The sequence below is a fragment of the Poromitra crassiceps genome, assembly GCF_964638095.1.
Source record: "Poromitra crassiceps genome assembly, chromosome: 4".
Classification (NCBI taxonomy): Eukaryota; Metazoa; Chordata; class Actinopteri; order Beryciformes; family Melamphaidae; genus Poromitra; species Poromitra crassiceps.
In genome coordinates, this window is record NC_139626.1 from 40,625,865 (window position 1) to 40,642,868 (window position 17,004).

General features: G+C 41.0%; 1 protein-coding gene across 1 annotated transcript; it reads left to right on the top strand.

Moving 5' to 3' along the window:
* Positions 1 to 6,165: 6,165 nt before the first annotated feature.
* Positions 6,166 to 12,595, top strand: LOC310775782 (uncharacterized protein; the record flags this gene model as incomplete). Its single annotated transcript, XM_083635916.1, has 8 exons — positions 6,166 to 7,204; positions 8,875 to 8,934; positions 9,128 to 9,190; positions 9,933 to 10,180; positions 10,323 to 10,481; positions 11,415 to 11,538; positions 11,904 to 12,010; positions 12,194 to 12,595. The coding sequence occupies 8 exons, from the start codon at positions 6,166 to 6,168 to the stop codon at positions 12,344 to 12,346; spliced, it is 1,953 nt and encodes a 650-aa protein (XP_083492042.1). The 3' UTR covers positions 12,347 to 12,595.
* Between the last annotated feature and the right edge of the window lie 4,409 nt (positions 12,596 to 17,004).

A 17,004-nucleotide genomic window follows, 5' to 3' on the forward strand; every position in this document is an offset into this window, starting at 1 on the left:
AAAACATTGTTGGTAATAATAACCACAGCTAGGTGACGCAAGAACAGTACTAAAGAAGTCCTCAACCAAGGATTTGAGCTGTCCAACTGGCATGAGTGAGACCAGCTTCAACCCATCTTGGAGTTTATTACATTTATATGGTGCAAAAAAGCAGAATGTTGTTTGTCCTAAATCAGTTGAAACACATGGAATTTTGAGTGTTAACCAGACAAAGAGTATCATAATGATGACTGCCTGGATCATGTTTTTGTTTTTCTTCCTCATTCCATTTCCACATCAAAACTTTCTTTGGAATGAAGAAGAGTTGGCTATCAACTCCACCCGTTTAGATGAAGCTGTACGTCCTCAAGCCTGATAACCTGAGAACCTGACCTCACATTCTGCTTCGCTCTACATACAGCGAAACAGAATGTGAGGTCACATTATCAAGATGGTTTTTACCAGGCTGTACTTCCTCTACTCTCTGACAAAATGTTTCCCCTGCACGTGTTCTCTTTCCAGAATGCAGCCATTACAGCTTTGGAGTGTTTGTGACAAATGAAGACAGGGTTTGGCCGTCCAGTTTAATCTTAATCTTAATCGTATTGCTACTGTGTGCTGCCATGCCACTGGTTAACCTTTCGCGTGCCAGAAGTGGCCCCCAGCCATAGGTTGCTGACACCTTTGTTGGGGAGCCAAATGCATTGATGCAAAATATATTTTCTACCGGGTTAAGGTTTTATATAGTCGCCAACTTTGTCAGCAACTTGGAAATGTTTCACTGAAGTATGCAGAGTATGACAGACAGACAGATGGATCATGTGTCTGTGAGCTTTCACTGAAAGTGTCACCATTGCTCAATGTGTTGGTTGGCTAAAAAGGAGGAGGTGGGACAACACATCATGCGACATTTTCCTTTTCCCTCATTCTTCATCCATCAGAGAACAGTACAGTCTAGTGAGAAGAAGAGCTGCTTTGTCTTTCTCCGTGTATCACATTTGGCCAGGTAAGTCACAAGAAATTGTCTGTAAACTAAGTTAATCCAATTGCTTTTGACAAAAAGAGTGCAGAAAATAGTTTAATATTGTTCAACAAATGGATGTTTAGCATAGGCATTATTGAAACATCTAAAACTTGTGTCAGAATGTTGTAACTGATCTTGTAATCTTGTAACAATAATAATCGAATCAGAGGCAATATGAAATATGTAGGCTAGATACATTTATATTGCGTTATATTTACAACCGACCCTTTGAGGACAACCATAATGCTGATGTGGCCCGGGATGAAATTGAGTTTGACACACCTGCTCTAACGTTTTGTAGGGTTCAGCAACTTAATGGAGGCTGGAACAAAGGAAAGCTTCAAGCGGTTTGTGTTGCACTTTGACACCCGGAGTCTCCTGCCTGATGGCAGAGTTTCATATTCAGAGAAGAGGGGGTGTCGTCAGTCTGCAGTGATTTTTGTTGCTTGTTTGATTACTGCTCGCTCACAGAGTTTTTGTATGGGCTCATATTCTTTCTTACCTATTATTTTCATGGCCGCCTTGTGCATGCTGGCCAGCCTGCTTCTCAGTTGAACAGTAAGTTTACCAAACCATGCTGTTAGTCCATATCTGATCACACTCTCTAGACTCGCCCGGTAGAACAGCAACATGATGTGGCTGCTCACTGAGGACAACCTCAGCCGTCTTAAAAAAGCAAAGCCTCTGCTGCAGTTTGTTGCATGGTTTGTCAATATGTGTTTTCCAGCAGAGAAGATTATCTATGTGTACACCTAAATATTTATATGAGGACACTTGAGTTATTACCTGTTTTTTGATGACCACTGGCTCATGGTCAGTTATTTGCCTTGGTCGTTTAGGCTTATAATTATCAACATTATTCTTTCCTGTCTTCCTGCACTTTATTAATATGTAATACTGATTTCATTTTCAGAACACTGGTAACCTATTGACATACCTTTTCACCACATGATAATATATTGTAGTTTGTTGAGTTAGATTCAATTGAAATCATAAAATAAAATAGCAATTTCTGAGAGCATAATATGAAAAAACTCTACAATATTGATCTGTTTATTATCATTACATGACTAAAAGAAATTGGAAAGATCCCAATAAACTGTTGCTTATATATGCAACATTTATTTTATACATTATTTTTATATATTATTTTCACCACTTAAGTGTAGCACTTAAGAGAGAGTAGAGTAGCCTTCCATATTGTATTTATGTATTATCATGTAACCTGTCGAATGTAAGGTGTAGTATTCTTCTTTTAGCACTGACATGTTGCATGTACATCCTGTCTGTGTTTTGCTGTAATTTTGATGTCTGTAATGTTGTGGTATCTCTTGCGATGACACGTTACATGTATATCAGTTTGTGCGTACATCCTGTCTGTGTTTTGCTGTAATTTTGATGTCTGTAATGTTGTGGTATCTCTTGTGATGACACGTTACATGTATATCAGTTTGTGCGTACATCCTGTCTGTGTTTTGCTGTAATTTTGATGTCTGTAATGTTGTGGTATCTCTTGCGATGACACATTACATGTATATCAGTTTGTGCGTTGAATGAATGTAATGAGTGATTGTTTTGATATTTATTGGGGACTACGGATGTAAATTAGCATTAGCTAACTCCGGCATATTTACATGTTTTCGTATATAGAGGCTTCTGTATTTCTGAACATGTCCATTAATGTGCATTCTCCCGTCACAATAAACCAATAAAGTAAAGTAATATAAATGTAATGGATATTAAACAGATCAATATTGTTGTACAATATTGTACAATATTGATCTGCTTAATATCCATTACATGACTAAAATAAATGTTGCTTGCTTATAGATATAGATATATATAGATATATATATATACAACGTGAAAACACACCGACAATTTAATTTCATTTGTCTCAGAGAAGTCTCCCAGTAATAAGTCTCTTTTTCATCTCGATTAAATGATCACCGATTGCTACAAAAATATAGAAGGTTCCAGTTAGTCTCAATAGATCACGATGAACAACAGATGAGCAACAGATTTATTTTATTTTTTTTGTTATTTTTGCCAGTCTAGCACTACTGTATGGTAACCCAGGAGGGGCATTCACTACTGGCTAATCTTGTTTGAGAGTTTACTATAGTACCGTATGTTGTTTGATAATTCATACTGCCTCCAAGTACAACACATGGACACCTGACCAAAGGAACCTTTGCTCAGCTATGGTCTGATGAGTCACCTTTCACCCTTTTCCCTGCATGTGGATGCATTGTGCTTAAAGCAGGTGCAATCTAAAGGATGCCTTCAACTCACATTGTTGCTAAATGTTAAACATAGAATAACAGTAACAGTATTTGCAGCAGCTGTGGGAGTCATTGGCCTTTTCAATAATGAGAGACTAGTAGAAAGTATAACAAGCTTTAATGATACAACATATTAATTTTGGCGTATGACTCCATGATATGATGACGCTCTCCTGAGATGATGAGAGGGCGTCGTCAGTGAAGAATAGGATAGGAAATCCCCCATAGGGAATTCTTCGATCAGGAGTCATGACCGATGGTGGTGGTCAGGGGAGGAGGTGGGGCGAAACAACTGCTTCAGCGATGATGATCAGCAACTGAGAATGACACATACACAGCACATAGCAAACAGAGTAAACATGGACCCTGATATACTACGCTGATTAGGTGATTGGGATCAGCTGGAGAGGAATACCATGGGCTGATTGGTTATTGCCACATGTGTGGTAAACTGTGAATGGGTGAGGAGACAGCATCAGAGAAAGGGGCGAGCCTAACAATGAATGGGTTATACATCCTCAAAGAAAGGGGGCATGCACTGTGATATGACGAGACTGGGCGTTGGCTGTTAAGTAGTCTTCATTATTGAAAATAGTCTAAGACTTCATTTTTACTTCCCACCCAATTCACCCATTTTGTGTCTAAAAGGCAGGAAGTAAAACAGGTACAAGCAAAACAGTAACGAGGGCCCGGCATTGGATCACCAGAAGGATTGGAAGTTGAAAACCCTCATTAAAGGAGAATTTCGGTTTTTTACACCACGGTCCTCATTTCCAGGTTAAAATATGATGTTTTACTCACCGAAATAGTTTGGCTTCATTCGGATGCCCACGGAAGATTTTGAGCTCCGAGTAGTCTCCTCAAACAGGCTATAACGAGAGCCTGCGGCCAGCGTGGGGCATGCTGGACGGGAGTGCACGCGCTCTCTAAATGACACTTTTTCTGTCAGATCATGGTTCATTATGGTTGTAAATATAATTATTTAGCTAATAGCTAGAAGCTAAGCTAACAACAACACAGCAGTCAGCGTTGATCTGCCCCGGATGGGGTTACAGTGCCCATCTTCCCCCTCTGTGAAACCTTCTTCAGAGAAACCACAGAAGGGGGAAGATACGCACTGTAACCCCATCTGGAGAAAATAAAATCAATGGTTCATCAGTCGAGACTCTCTGCGTCCTGTTACTACTGCCCGAGCTGTTACAAATAACCAGTGTTGGAGGTAACTCATTACAAAAGTAACATATTACATGTAATATATTACTTTTAGTAGTAACTCAGTAATATAACTTATTACTTATAGGATTTCAGTAATATTATACCAGTTACTTTGTCAAGTAACTCAAGTTACAAATTGAGTTACATTTTATTAAATCAAAGCACAAAAAGATACAATAACTTCCTAATCAAACTGTGTGTTTTTATGCAAATAACCACTATAGATGACAATAACAAAGGAAAATAATAACATTTAGAATTTTGGATAGTTTACACCGACTTCAAGGCGGTTGAAATAATTTTTCGGGATGGTTCCGGGGCGGCAATGTCATTCTGCTGCGGCTGTTGTTTTGGTAAAAGTAATGCAAAAGTGGTGTAATAAGTAATGAGTTACTCTACACAGAAAGTAATATGTAAAGTTTACTTTACAATGAAAGTAACTAGTAATATGTAGTATATTACATTTTGAAAGTAACTTGCCCAACACTGCAAATAACCACAGCTAGGTGAAACAAGAAGAATACTAAAGAAGTCCTCAACGAAGGATTTGAACTGTACAACTGGCATGAGTGAGACCAGCTTCAATCCAGCTTGGAGTTTATTAAATTTGTATGGTGCAAAAAAGCAGAATGTTGTTTGTCCTAAATCAGTTGAAACACATGGAATTTTAAGTGTTAACCAGACAAACAGTACCTGATGACTGGATACTGTTTTCTTTCTTCCTCATGCAATTTCCACATCAAAACTTTGTTTGGAATGAGTTGGCTATCAATTCCACCTGTTTGCATGAAGCTGTACGTCCTCTAGCCTGGTAATAAATAAATACATACATATATACATAAATAAATAAAAATACATCTTGATAACCTCACATTGTGTTTCACTCTATGTACACTGAAACAAAATTGGAGGTCACATTATCATCAGGGTTTTTACCAGGCTGTACTTCCTCTACTCTCTGCCAATGGTTCCCCTGCACGTCTTCTCCTTCCAGAATGCAGCCATTCGAGTGTTTGTGACAAATGAAGACAGGGCTTGGCCGTCCAGTTCAATCTTAATCTTAATCTGTGTGCTGCCATGCCAAAGGTTGCTGACACCTGCCCTAATGTGTTGGTTAGGGAGCCAAATGCATTGATGCAAAATATAGTTTTTATAGGGTTAGGGTTTTATAAATAGTCGCCAACTTGTCAGCAACTTGGAAATGTTTTCAATTTCAAGGCGATTACACCAGACATGTCATTATGTAATTAATCATGTAGCAGAACTGGTTTTGATCTAATGCTTGTTGCGTGACTGTGACTTCCAGTCTTCAGCTCACTGAAGTATGCAGAGTATGACAGACAGACCGATAGATCACTGTGTCTGTGAGCTTTCACTGAAAGTGTCACCATTGCTGGCCGCTCCCTAATGTGTTGGTTGGCTATAAAGGAGGAGGTGGGACAACACATCATGCCACATTTTCGTTTTCCCTCATTCTTCATCCATCAGAGAACAGTACAGTCTAGTGAGAAGAAGAGCTGCCTTATCTTTCTCTGTGTCTTTCACATTTGGCCAGGTAAGTCACAAGAAATTATCCCTAAACTAAGTTAATCCAATTGTTTTTGACACAAGAGTGCAGAAAATAGTTTAATATTGTTGAACAAATGGATGTTTAGCATAGGCATGTTAAGTGATGTCCCCATGACATCTCTGTCTGTCTGCAACACCATTCTTCAGGGTCTGCTTGACAGCCACAGGGAAACACACCGGGTGCAAGCGCTCTTCACAGACATTCTTCAGGACCTGCTTGACAGCCAGAAGGAAGCAGCTTCCAAGGCCGATGATCGGCACGCCTTCCTGGTTAACCAGCTAGATCGGCTCGACGAATGGACCGCCTGGGCAGAGGGGGGTGTCTTTCCGCAGTCTTCCGCTCCCCCTCCTCCTGAGCAGATCGTTGCCCCAACCCAAACACTGGAGGTTTCCAGTGCAGCCATTCCTCTTGCTCCCACTATGCCTGATTCGCAGCAGCTGGTTGAGACACAGGACGTACCCCTGCTAGGTGCTGCTGAGTGTGGAGACGATTTCAAGGAGAGGCTCACAGGTTTACTGCGGGCCAAAGGCATGACGGTGGATGACCTCCGAAGGTTATTCCCTACTGCTCCAGTACCTCCTATTCCTTCTGCCACTGCATCTGCTTCCGAGGTTTCCAGTGCTGCCCTGCCCCCTGCTTCCTTTCCTCCGGGTTTTCCGCAGCAGGCGGGACCACAGGGCGCCGGAGTGGCCCTTGTTGGGCATAGTCGCGTCTCGGCCCCCTGCCCGGTTTTTATGCCTGAAACGTTCACTGGTACCAGGCGTGATTGGTCGGATTGGTCAGAACATTTCGAGCTTGCTGCAGATGTGAATGAGTGGGATGACCAATTGAGATTAAGATTTATGGCATTGCTGCTGTCGGGCCGCGCTCGTGAAATTTATAGTGGCCTTTCAGCAGAGACTAAGAATGATTTCACCTTGTTGAAGATCGCTATGGCTGGATGTTTAGAGCCGTATGATAGTGAGGACTGGTCTCGGGCTAGCCTTACATCAAGACACCGGCTACATAATGAATCAGCTCGGGAGTTTGGCAGCCACCTGCGGAGGCTTGTAATTAGAGCCTACCCCTCAGCTGACGCTCACACCCAGGATCTGTTGGCGAGGGATCAGTTCATTACCCATTTTGCGACTGGTGAGTTCCGCATTAACCTCCGTAGTTCCAAACCCCCCACACTAGGGGCTGCTATAAATCTTGCGTCAGAGATGGAGCTCCTGAGATCTTTGGAACAGAGTGAGGTTACACCCACCTACACCACAGATGCCTTGCCTGGTCCTGCCCCACCAACTGCCGCTGTCTCTACTATTGTCCCTGTCTCTCAGCCACTTCCAGATCCTAAGCCCATACTCTGGGGTGGAGTTCACATCACCCAAGAGCAAAGGCAGCCACATTTGAGCTCCAGCAGCCATCTGTACCGTGATCAGGCCGGCAGGGTTCACATCACACCAGAGGAGAGGCAACGCCGTTTAGACACCCGCAGCTGCCTGTACTGTGGTCGAGCCGGGCATTACCTCGTCCAGTAAGTGGGTCCACCACTCACCGGCCGGTGAGACTCTTAGCGGGTCAAGGCTCTGAGGGTTCAGTCCCGAAACCCATACGGGTAGGCAGCGTTCACGTGACCCAGGAGAGGCGGTGTGTCTCTAAGAGGGTTAGAGATTTTGAGAAGACTGTCGATCGTCTCATTGAGAAGGTCAATCACTGTCTGCAGACCAGCTCCGTTCGCCCCCAGGTGGCCTCCCAGTCTGCTGACCTTGAGGCCCAACCTGTGGGTGTCCTACCTCAACTCCAGGTCGGGATGGTAGGCCTTTCCCTCGCCGAGTCCGAGCCCGGACCTCAGCAGCAGTCTAACTACAGGTCTAAGCGTTGACGTTCGGTTCCTGCTCTCGCCCAATCCTCGAATTCCTGTCCGGATTCATTACATTACATTACATTACGTCATTTGGCAGACGCTTTTATCCAAATTCAGTTGTTATTCAGATTCAGTTGTTCTGCCAGCCTTTTGCCTAGACCGCCATCCCCCGGGGGAGAGCCTCCTTTGGCTCTGCCTTTGGGAGCTGCAACATTGGTTGAGACTCGGCCTTTAGATTCTGCGGAGCCTTCTGGCGCTCCGCTCTCTGAGCCTGCGACACCCCCTTTGGCCCTGTCTTCCGAGTTTGGAGCATCGGCTGAGACTCCACCTTCGGAGTCTGCAGCATTTCTGTTGGCTCCGCCTTCGGAGTCTGGGGTGTCCGCTGGGACTCCTCCTTCTGGGTCTGCAGGTTCCCCTGGAGATTCGCCTGCAGAGTCTGCGGCACCCTCTGTGGTTGTATATCGGGCTCGTCAGTCTGGCCGTTCATGTGGCAGGTCTCGTTGGACGCCAGCTGGCGCCCGTACTGTTAGGTGATGTCCCCATGACATCTCTGTCAGATCGTGTTAGATGTTGTCATACCTACATCTCTATCTGACTACGTTACTGGATCATGATCTGATGGCCTCACTGATGATGTCACAACGCAGTGTGATGTCATAGTCTCGGCCTATAACGGTGTGCTCTGCAAGTCCTCAGTAGTTGTTCATAGACTAACCTCACGGCAACCTTCTGCAACAGTTCCCATCTTCGAACCTTGCAGACTCAAGAGCTATCAAGTGCCACAGCGTTCTATCGAGACTTCAGTTTACCAAGTGTGTCTTGGACATTAAGTATCCGCACGTAAATCCACCAGTCTCACAGCAACCTTAACAAGACAGTATTGAAACATATGGCAGTATTGAAACATCCAAAACTGTGGTCAGAATGTTCTAACTGATTTTGTTGGTCTCCTCAGTCATGGAAATATGGATCATTCTTCTTGTTATCCTTCCCCTGGTTGTTCACCGTGGTTCAGGTATGACATTAACCTACAGTCACTCTACCTATAATAACTACTTTCTGCTCTCCTGTATAATCACTAAAATTATGCTTTTGATAAACACATTATAAAAGCAGTCTACTGTACCTTTAAGACTGAACTGACAAACACTTATAGATACTAGGTGATACTAGAATTCATGAATCAGAATCTGATCTTTTCTGTGCAGTTGCTGAGCCCAGAAGTTCCAGAAGCTGCAAACGACTAAAAGATGAATTTGATGAGAACACAGGTGAATTGGTGTTCAGAGCAGTGCAACATCAGTAATCTCATTGTTATTATTTGGGTGATCTTGATCAAATCCATTTTAGATTAGATTAGATTAGATTAGATTATTTTATTTTATCCTTTAGGAGAAATTTCTCTTGGGCATTTGAGAGAACATATAGTAGGTGGCGTCATAGCACACACATACACACAGTGCATGTACAATCAAACTACAATTAACATTCAATACCAATATCCCTACATCAAAAACATACACACCACGAATATTATCTAATATTGCACAATGCCCTGTACAAAGGAAATGTTACCCCCCAAGAAATAGATTTGATAATCAAATGAAAAGTTCAATATTGCACCGATGACCTAGGAAATATTGCATAATAAACTGGAATGTTAGGTATTGCAGAGATGCTCTACAATACATCATCTCTTACTGTTAAGTAGTTTGATTGACAGTGGAACAAAAGAAAATGTATACCTGTTCATCTTACTCTGTATGAAGGATGTGGTTTGGTGACCTGTACCTTCTGCCTGACGGCAGCAGCTCATACTCTGTATGAAGGATGTGGTTTGGGTTGCAGGTGATTTCAAGGCCTGCTTCCTTGATGTCTCCTCGAAGATCTGAGAGGGCTGAGAGAAGATGGGGGCTGCATGCCAATGATTTTAGCAGCCCTCCTGATTAGGTTTTGGAGTTGTGATTGCTACTAGACATTGTCACTCACACTCCTCTGTCTTCCTTCATTTAGATGGGTTGTACTATCTGACCACTGCTCATGGCACGGTCTACCAGACTTTCTGTGACATGACCACTGCAGGCGGTGGCTGGACCCTGGTGGCGAGCGTACATGAGAACAACATGTATGGCAAATGTACAGTGGGTGACCGCTGGTCCAGCCAGCAGGGGGACAACGTTAATTTGCCAGGAGGGGATGGAAACTGGGCCAACAGAAATGTCTTTGGAACAGTCGAAAGTGCCACCTCTGATGACTTCAAGGTGGGCTACAGTAGATGCTTCCTGACTATACTGACGATACTGACTGACAAACATCATTCATGAGAAAAACATCAATGCTTTAAAGTCCAGATGAAATAAATTACTAGGGATGGTTGCTTCACTTGTTCCCTTTCTTTCCCAGAATCCTGGCTACTATGACTTATCTGCAAGTGATATGTCAGTGTGGCATGTTCCCAACAACATCCCACTGGAGAACTGGACAAGCACAGCCATCTTACGATACCACACAGCCAGCAGCTTCTTACCCACATATGGGGGGAACCTCTTTGGACTCTTTTCAGTAAGATCTACTGTGCCTCAATACATTCTGCACTTGGGTTATGTATGTAACCCGTAGCCTACAAGAAAGATGTTCCTATCCAAATGTATTCCTGCTCATTCCCTGTTCCTTAAAGTGATAATACGGAAGATTTTCATCTAAATAAATGTCTGTTAAGTCACTATCTATCTGATAGTGAGTTAACACAATGGTGATTGAGCGTATGGCCCATTGATGTTCAGAATGACTCACATGAAACATTTGATCATATGACTCTAGTTCATTTGCATTTCACCTCAGACGAGACAGGACACTGCTTTCAAGTCTGACATTTACCTAGAAATGGTAGCAAGAAGAACATTTCACTTTTTCACCAACAGGACGCTGCTAGATAGATGATGTCACTAGGTTGACTGTACATTACAGTACAGTACAGTACAGTACAGTACAGTACAGTACAGTACAGTAGTGGAGTACAGGCTAGTTAAGTGTTGATAGTAAGGTTTTTGAATTTCAACAGGCTCACAGTGCTGTTGTGTTTCTGACTCGGATTGGGGTTGTTTTGGTTCATCAAAACATAAAAAATCATTAAAATGGGAAGCTCCAGGACTGTTGTATGGACTAACAAACCTTACTTTCTACTGGCATGGGGGTGTGTGGGGAGTAGATAATGACTGAATTTTCATTTCAGGGTGAACTATTCCTTTATAATGCAGGGTTGCTATTCTTTTGAGCAGGCCTGAATGGAGCCAGTAGTAACCTACAAGCTTTCTTTTTTGAATATGCATCCCCCCAGCTGATTTTACAGCATTTATTTTAGAGCACCTAAATGGTAAAAGCACTACATTTAAAAAGTTATTTGCAGTACTATTAGTTTAATAATTGAATGTGTAATGTTTCACTGTGTTTGATGTAGGAAAATAGCACTAACATTCACTTTTTTGCCATTCCAAGCATTACCCAGTGAGGTACAATGATACACTCTCGGCACTCACGGATAATGGACCATCCTCCGCTATCATATATGATCATGGAGATGCGGACACCACAAGCATGTTTTATGGACCCGATGCGAGAGGTAATAGTATTTAAAATGAGCATGTTGTGTGTACTAGCAGATAGTCTATGTGCTGCTCTTGTCTTCTGCTGTGATCTTGGTACAATATAGAGTGTACTAATGCACAGTATGTGCAGGTTTCTGTGCTCATGTGATCTGTCCAATGAAAGCTCTTTGCATCTATCTAGCTTCAATCATCTTTATTTACACTAACTTGACACATGCAGGACCTAGACTGATTGATCGACCAATCTATCTATCTATCTATCTATCTATCTATCTATCTATCTATCTATCTATCTATCTATCTATCTATCTATCTATCTATCTATCTATCTATCTATCTATCTATCTATTTATTTATTTATTTATTGCTTCTCCTACAGGTCAGTTTACCCCAGGCTACATCAGCTTCAGAGCTATCAACAATGAGCATGCTGCCACTGCCATCTGCTCTGGGATCAGACCAACAGGACCAGGCCATATTGAACATGTGAGAGTGGATTTATGTGACTACTTTGATGCAGTACGTCAGTAATGACAGATATTACAACAAATAAGTATTCCAGGGTTAGGTTACTGCAGAACTAATGTAAGACAGAGGAAAGTCTTCACAAGTATAACAACACAAGTCTCTATGTTGTTGTTTTTTAACTCTTTTTTTAATATACCGTAGTTCTGTATTGGTGGAGGAGGACACTTCCCTGAAGGTGCACCAAACCAATGTGGAGACTTCACTTCCTTTGACTATAATGGCTATGGGACCAACACAGGTTACAGTGCATCCAGGGAAATGACTGAGGCAGCTGTACTGCTCTTCTATCGCTGATGTTCCCTCATCTTCTTTGCATCTCTGAGCTGGGCCCATCTGTATCACCATGCAATATGGCCAAGTTTACATCTGTCTTAGTTTCTAAGTTGGAATGATAACTCCAGACAACACTGATATGTTTACAATAATAGTATCATATTAGCATTGTCTGCACTGTAGAGTAAACTATAGTTTACTATAGGCTTACATTATCAAATTCTTTCCTGTCTATCTTTCTGCACTTTATTAAAATGTGCTGTGCTTGTACTGATTTCATTTTCAGTAGCCTGTTGGTAACCTATTGACTTACCTTTTCACCACATGATAATATATTGGAGCTTGTTGAGTTAGATTCAATTGAAATTATAAAATAAAATTGTAATTTCTCAGAAAATAATATAAAAAATATAGAGACTACGATATATATATATATATATATATATATATATATATATATATATATATATATATATATATATATATATATATATATATATATCTATATATATATATATATATATATATATATATATATATATATATATATATATATATATATATATATTCATATTAAATATGAATTTAATAAAAAGACAACGTTTCGGCCTGGTGGCCTTTGTCAAGTCACACTTGACAAAGGCCACCAGGCCGAAACGTTGTCTTTTTATTAAATTCATTGCATCGGAGCCAGAGTGTGCGGTTTCTACTCTTTTTATACAGCCTTTTTAAACCCACCCCTGTGCCATTCATTTGTAAAGCAAATCTGATGAAGCAACAGCGAAACGCGTTGTTGCCATATCGATGCAACTTAAATAAAATAAGTCTATTCTAACAACCTGGTGTGCGCTGGATTTCCTCAATACTGCTATTTCTGCTGCTCCTGCTCCAGCTGCACCCGGGACTAGCAACACAGCTGTGCACAGGGTACTACTTTCTTCTATTTATTTATATACCGTATATATATATATATATATATGTGTGTGTGTGTGTGTGTGTGTGTGTGTGTGTGTGTATATATATATTTCAATCATGAGAGGCCAGTCGGTAAGATTTAACAAGCTGCTTTATTTTGCAAATGGCAAGCAAGCATGGCAACTACTTTGATCTGCCAGAGAGGGAGGTGACGTAGAACCCTCGCTATACTGTATGTACTAGGATGAACTGACGTCATACTTACCACTTGACTGACGTCACGGGCTGATCAGGTTATGCAAATCTGGCGGCCTTCTAATTGAAATTTGGTATGAAACAAATTTCATATATATATATATATATACACACACAGTATATATATTTTTGATTTTTTTTAGGGATGGTGGAATCACATTATGTTAATACAGGCTGTGTTGTGTATTATTATGCCTCTTGATCCCATGATTAAACAATAGAGATGGATAAATAATGAATGCAAATTTATTTAAAATTGATATGTTTTGCCACTTTAAGGTCGTTGATCTTAAACTTATTCTTGTTTTATTACAGCTAATTCTAATGACTAAATATTAACTAATTAAATTCTTAATTGTTTCAATTTTCAATTTCATTTGTCTCAGAGAAGTCTTCCAGTAATAAGTCTCTTTTTCATCTTGAATAAATGATCACAGAATGATACAAAAATGAGAAGGTCCTAGTTAGTCTCAAGGATCAAGATGAACAACAGATGAGCAACAGATTTTTTGGTATGAGGACAGTCTAGCCCTACTGTACGGTAGCCCAGGAGGGGCTGTTTGAGAGTTTACTATAATACTGTATGTTGTTTGATAATTCATACTGCCTCCAAGTACAACACATGGACACCTGACCAAAGGAACCTTACTTACAGCAGGTGAAATCTAAAGGATGCCTTCAACTCACATTGTTGCTAAATGTTAAACATAGAATAACAGTAACAGTATTTGCAGCAGCCATGGGAGTCATTGGCCTTTTTCACTTCACACCCAATTCACCCATTTTGTGTCTAAAAGGCAGGAAGTAACACAGGTACAAGCAAAACAGTAACGAAGGCCCCGGCATTGGATCACCAAAAGGATTCGAAATTGAAAACCCTCATTAATGTTCTGCTTGCACCTGTGTTACTTCCTGCCTCTTAGACACAAATTCGGCGAATTGCGTCTGATGATTGCTCTGTGTTTTTATAAGGGCCAAAGAAGAATGCCTCGTACTAAACACATTCAAGAATGGTTTTGTGTGCAGAAAGTTGAAGTGCAAATCACCAGATCAGTAATCTCCTTGTTGGCACTTTCTAAAGTAGAGAGAGAGAGAGACAGAGAGAGAGAGAGAGAGAGAGAGAGAGAGAGAGAGAGAGAGAGAGAGAGAGGTGAGGAAATCCAGCGCACACCAGGTTGTTAGAATAGACTTATTTTATTTAAGTTGCATCGATATGGCGAACAATGCGTTTTGCTGTTGCTTCATCAGGTTCGCTTTACAAATGAATGGTACAAGGGTGGGTTTAAAAAGGCTGTACCATCAATTATCAACAGGTGAGTATCATTACAGATCATGTGACAGCAAGAGAATGCAGTTTATACATGTTTGAAAAGACAAGTTCATTGAGTTAAGTATAGCAATATCAAGTGCCACAATTACATTGAGATTAGAAAATAGAATTATTTTAAAATATATGTGGAAGAATTTCAAAAGGATATACAATCACATGTTCAGACACATTTATTTACCTGGATCAGGCTCCAGAATGGTCACAATGAAACCACAGAATATATATATGTGAGGTCAGGTTTATCAGGTTATATATATGTGTGTGTGTGTGTGTGTGTGTGTGTGTGTGTGTGTGTGTGTGTGTGTGTGTGTGTGTGTGTGTGTGTTGTGTGTGTGTGTGTGTGTGTGTGTGTGTGTGTGTGTGTGTGTGTGTGTGTGTGTGTGTGTGTGTGTGTGTGTGTGTGTGTGTATATATATATATTTCAATCATGAGAGGCCAGTCGGTAAGATTTAACAAGCGGCTTTATTTTGCAAATGGCAAGCATGGCAACTACTTTGGCATATGACTCCCTTGCCAGTTGGCGCTCCTCTTGAGGTGAGAGGAGGGCATCTGAATAGGCTAGGATAGAGAATCATCCCCGTGTGTAATTCTTTGGGAGTCAAGACTCGTTGGTGGTGGACTGGGGAGGTGGGTGGGCCAAACGACAGCTTCAGAGGAGATGATGAACAGCCGTGATGCCAGCTGCTGCTATGATCCACCAGAGAGGGAGGTGACGTAGAACCCTCGCTATATGTACTAGGATGAACTGACGTCATAACTGATGTCATACTTGCACTTGACTGACGTCACGGACTGATCAGGTTATGCAAATCTGGCGGCCTTCTGATTGAAATTTGGTATGAAACAAATTTCATATATATATATATATACACACAGGATATATATTTTAGATTTTTTTTAGGGATCGTGGAATCACATTATGTTAATAATAAATAATAATAAATATAATAATAATAATAAATATTAACTAATTAAATCCTTAATTGTTTCTCATATTTTTCAAATATGGCTCAAAAATCATGCTACCTTCTCATAGCTTCAGTTGGACATTTAAGATAAATAACTGAGTCAAGGACGAGACATTGGATATACAATAATAAGATCTCGTCTAAGGATCATACTTGTCAGATTTGTCTCATGAAAGTCTCAGAATGATCTCATGTTCATCTCTTTACTTTCTCAAATATTACTAAAATTATTATCTCAATTCAATTTCATTTGTCTCAAAAAAGTCTTCCAGTAATAAGTCTCTTTTTCATCTTGAATAAATTATCACAGAATGATACAAAAATTAGAAGGTTCCAGTTAGTCTCAAGGATCAAGATGAACAACAGATGAGCAACATATTTTATGCTATGAGGACAGTCTAGCCCTACTGTACAGTAGCCCAGGAGTAGCCTAGGTAAACCCAGCCCCCACGTGACCTGCTCTCTCAGTTCCCAGTCACTAGCGTCACACACCTAGTGACTGAGAACAGGTCTGAGAGCAGGTCACGTGGGGGATGGGTTTACCCAGGCTAGCCCAGGAGGGGCTGTTTGAGAGTTTACTATAGTACCGTATGTTGTTTGATAATTCATACTATGGACAACACATGGACACCTGGTCAGGTGTGCATGTGTTGTACGGAACCTTACTTACAGCAGGTGAAATCTAAAGGATGCCTTCAACTCACATTGTTGCAAAAATGTTAAACATAGAATAACAGTAACAGTATTTGCAGCAGCCATGGGAGTCATTAGCCTTTTTCACTTCCCACCCAATTCACCCATTTTGTGTCTAAAAGGCAGGAAGTAACACAGGTACAAGCAAAACAGTAAAGAGGGCCCCAGCATTGGATCACCAAAAGGATTCGAAATTGAAAACCCTCATTAATATTCTGCTTGCACCTGTGTTACTTCCTGCCTCTTAGACACAAATTCGGCGAATTGCGTCTGATGATTGCTCTGTGTTTTTATAAGGGCCAAAGAAGAATGCCTCGTACTAAACACATTCAAGAATGGTTTTGTGTGCAGAAAGTTGAAGTGCAAATCACCAGATCAGTAATCTCCTTGTTGGCAATTTCTAAAGTGCAGAAAATTAGAGAGAGAGAGAGAGAGAGAGAGAGAGAGAGAGAGAGAGAGAGAGAGAGAGAGAGAGAGAGAGAGAGAGAGAGAGAGAACCAACCAAAGAGTACCTGATG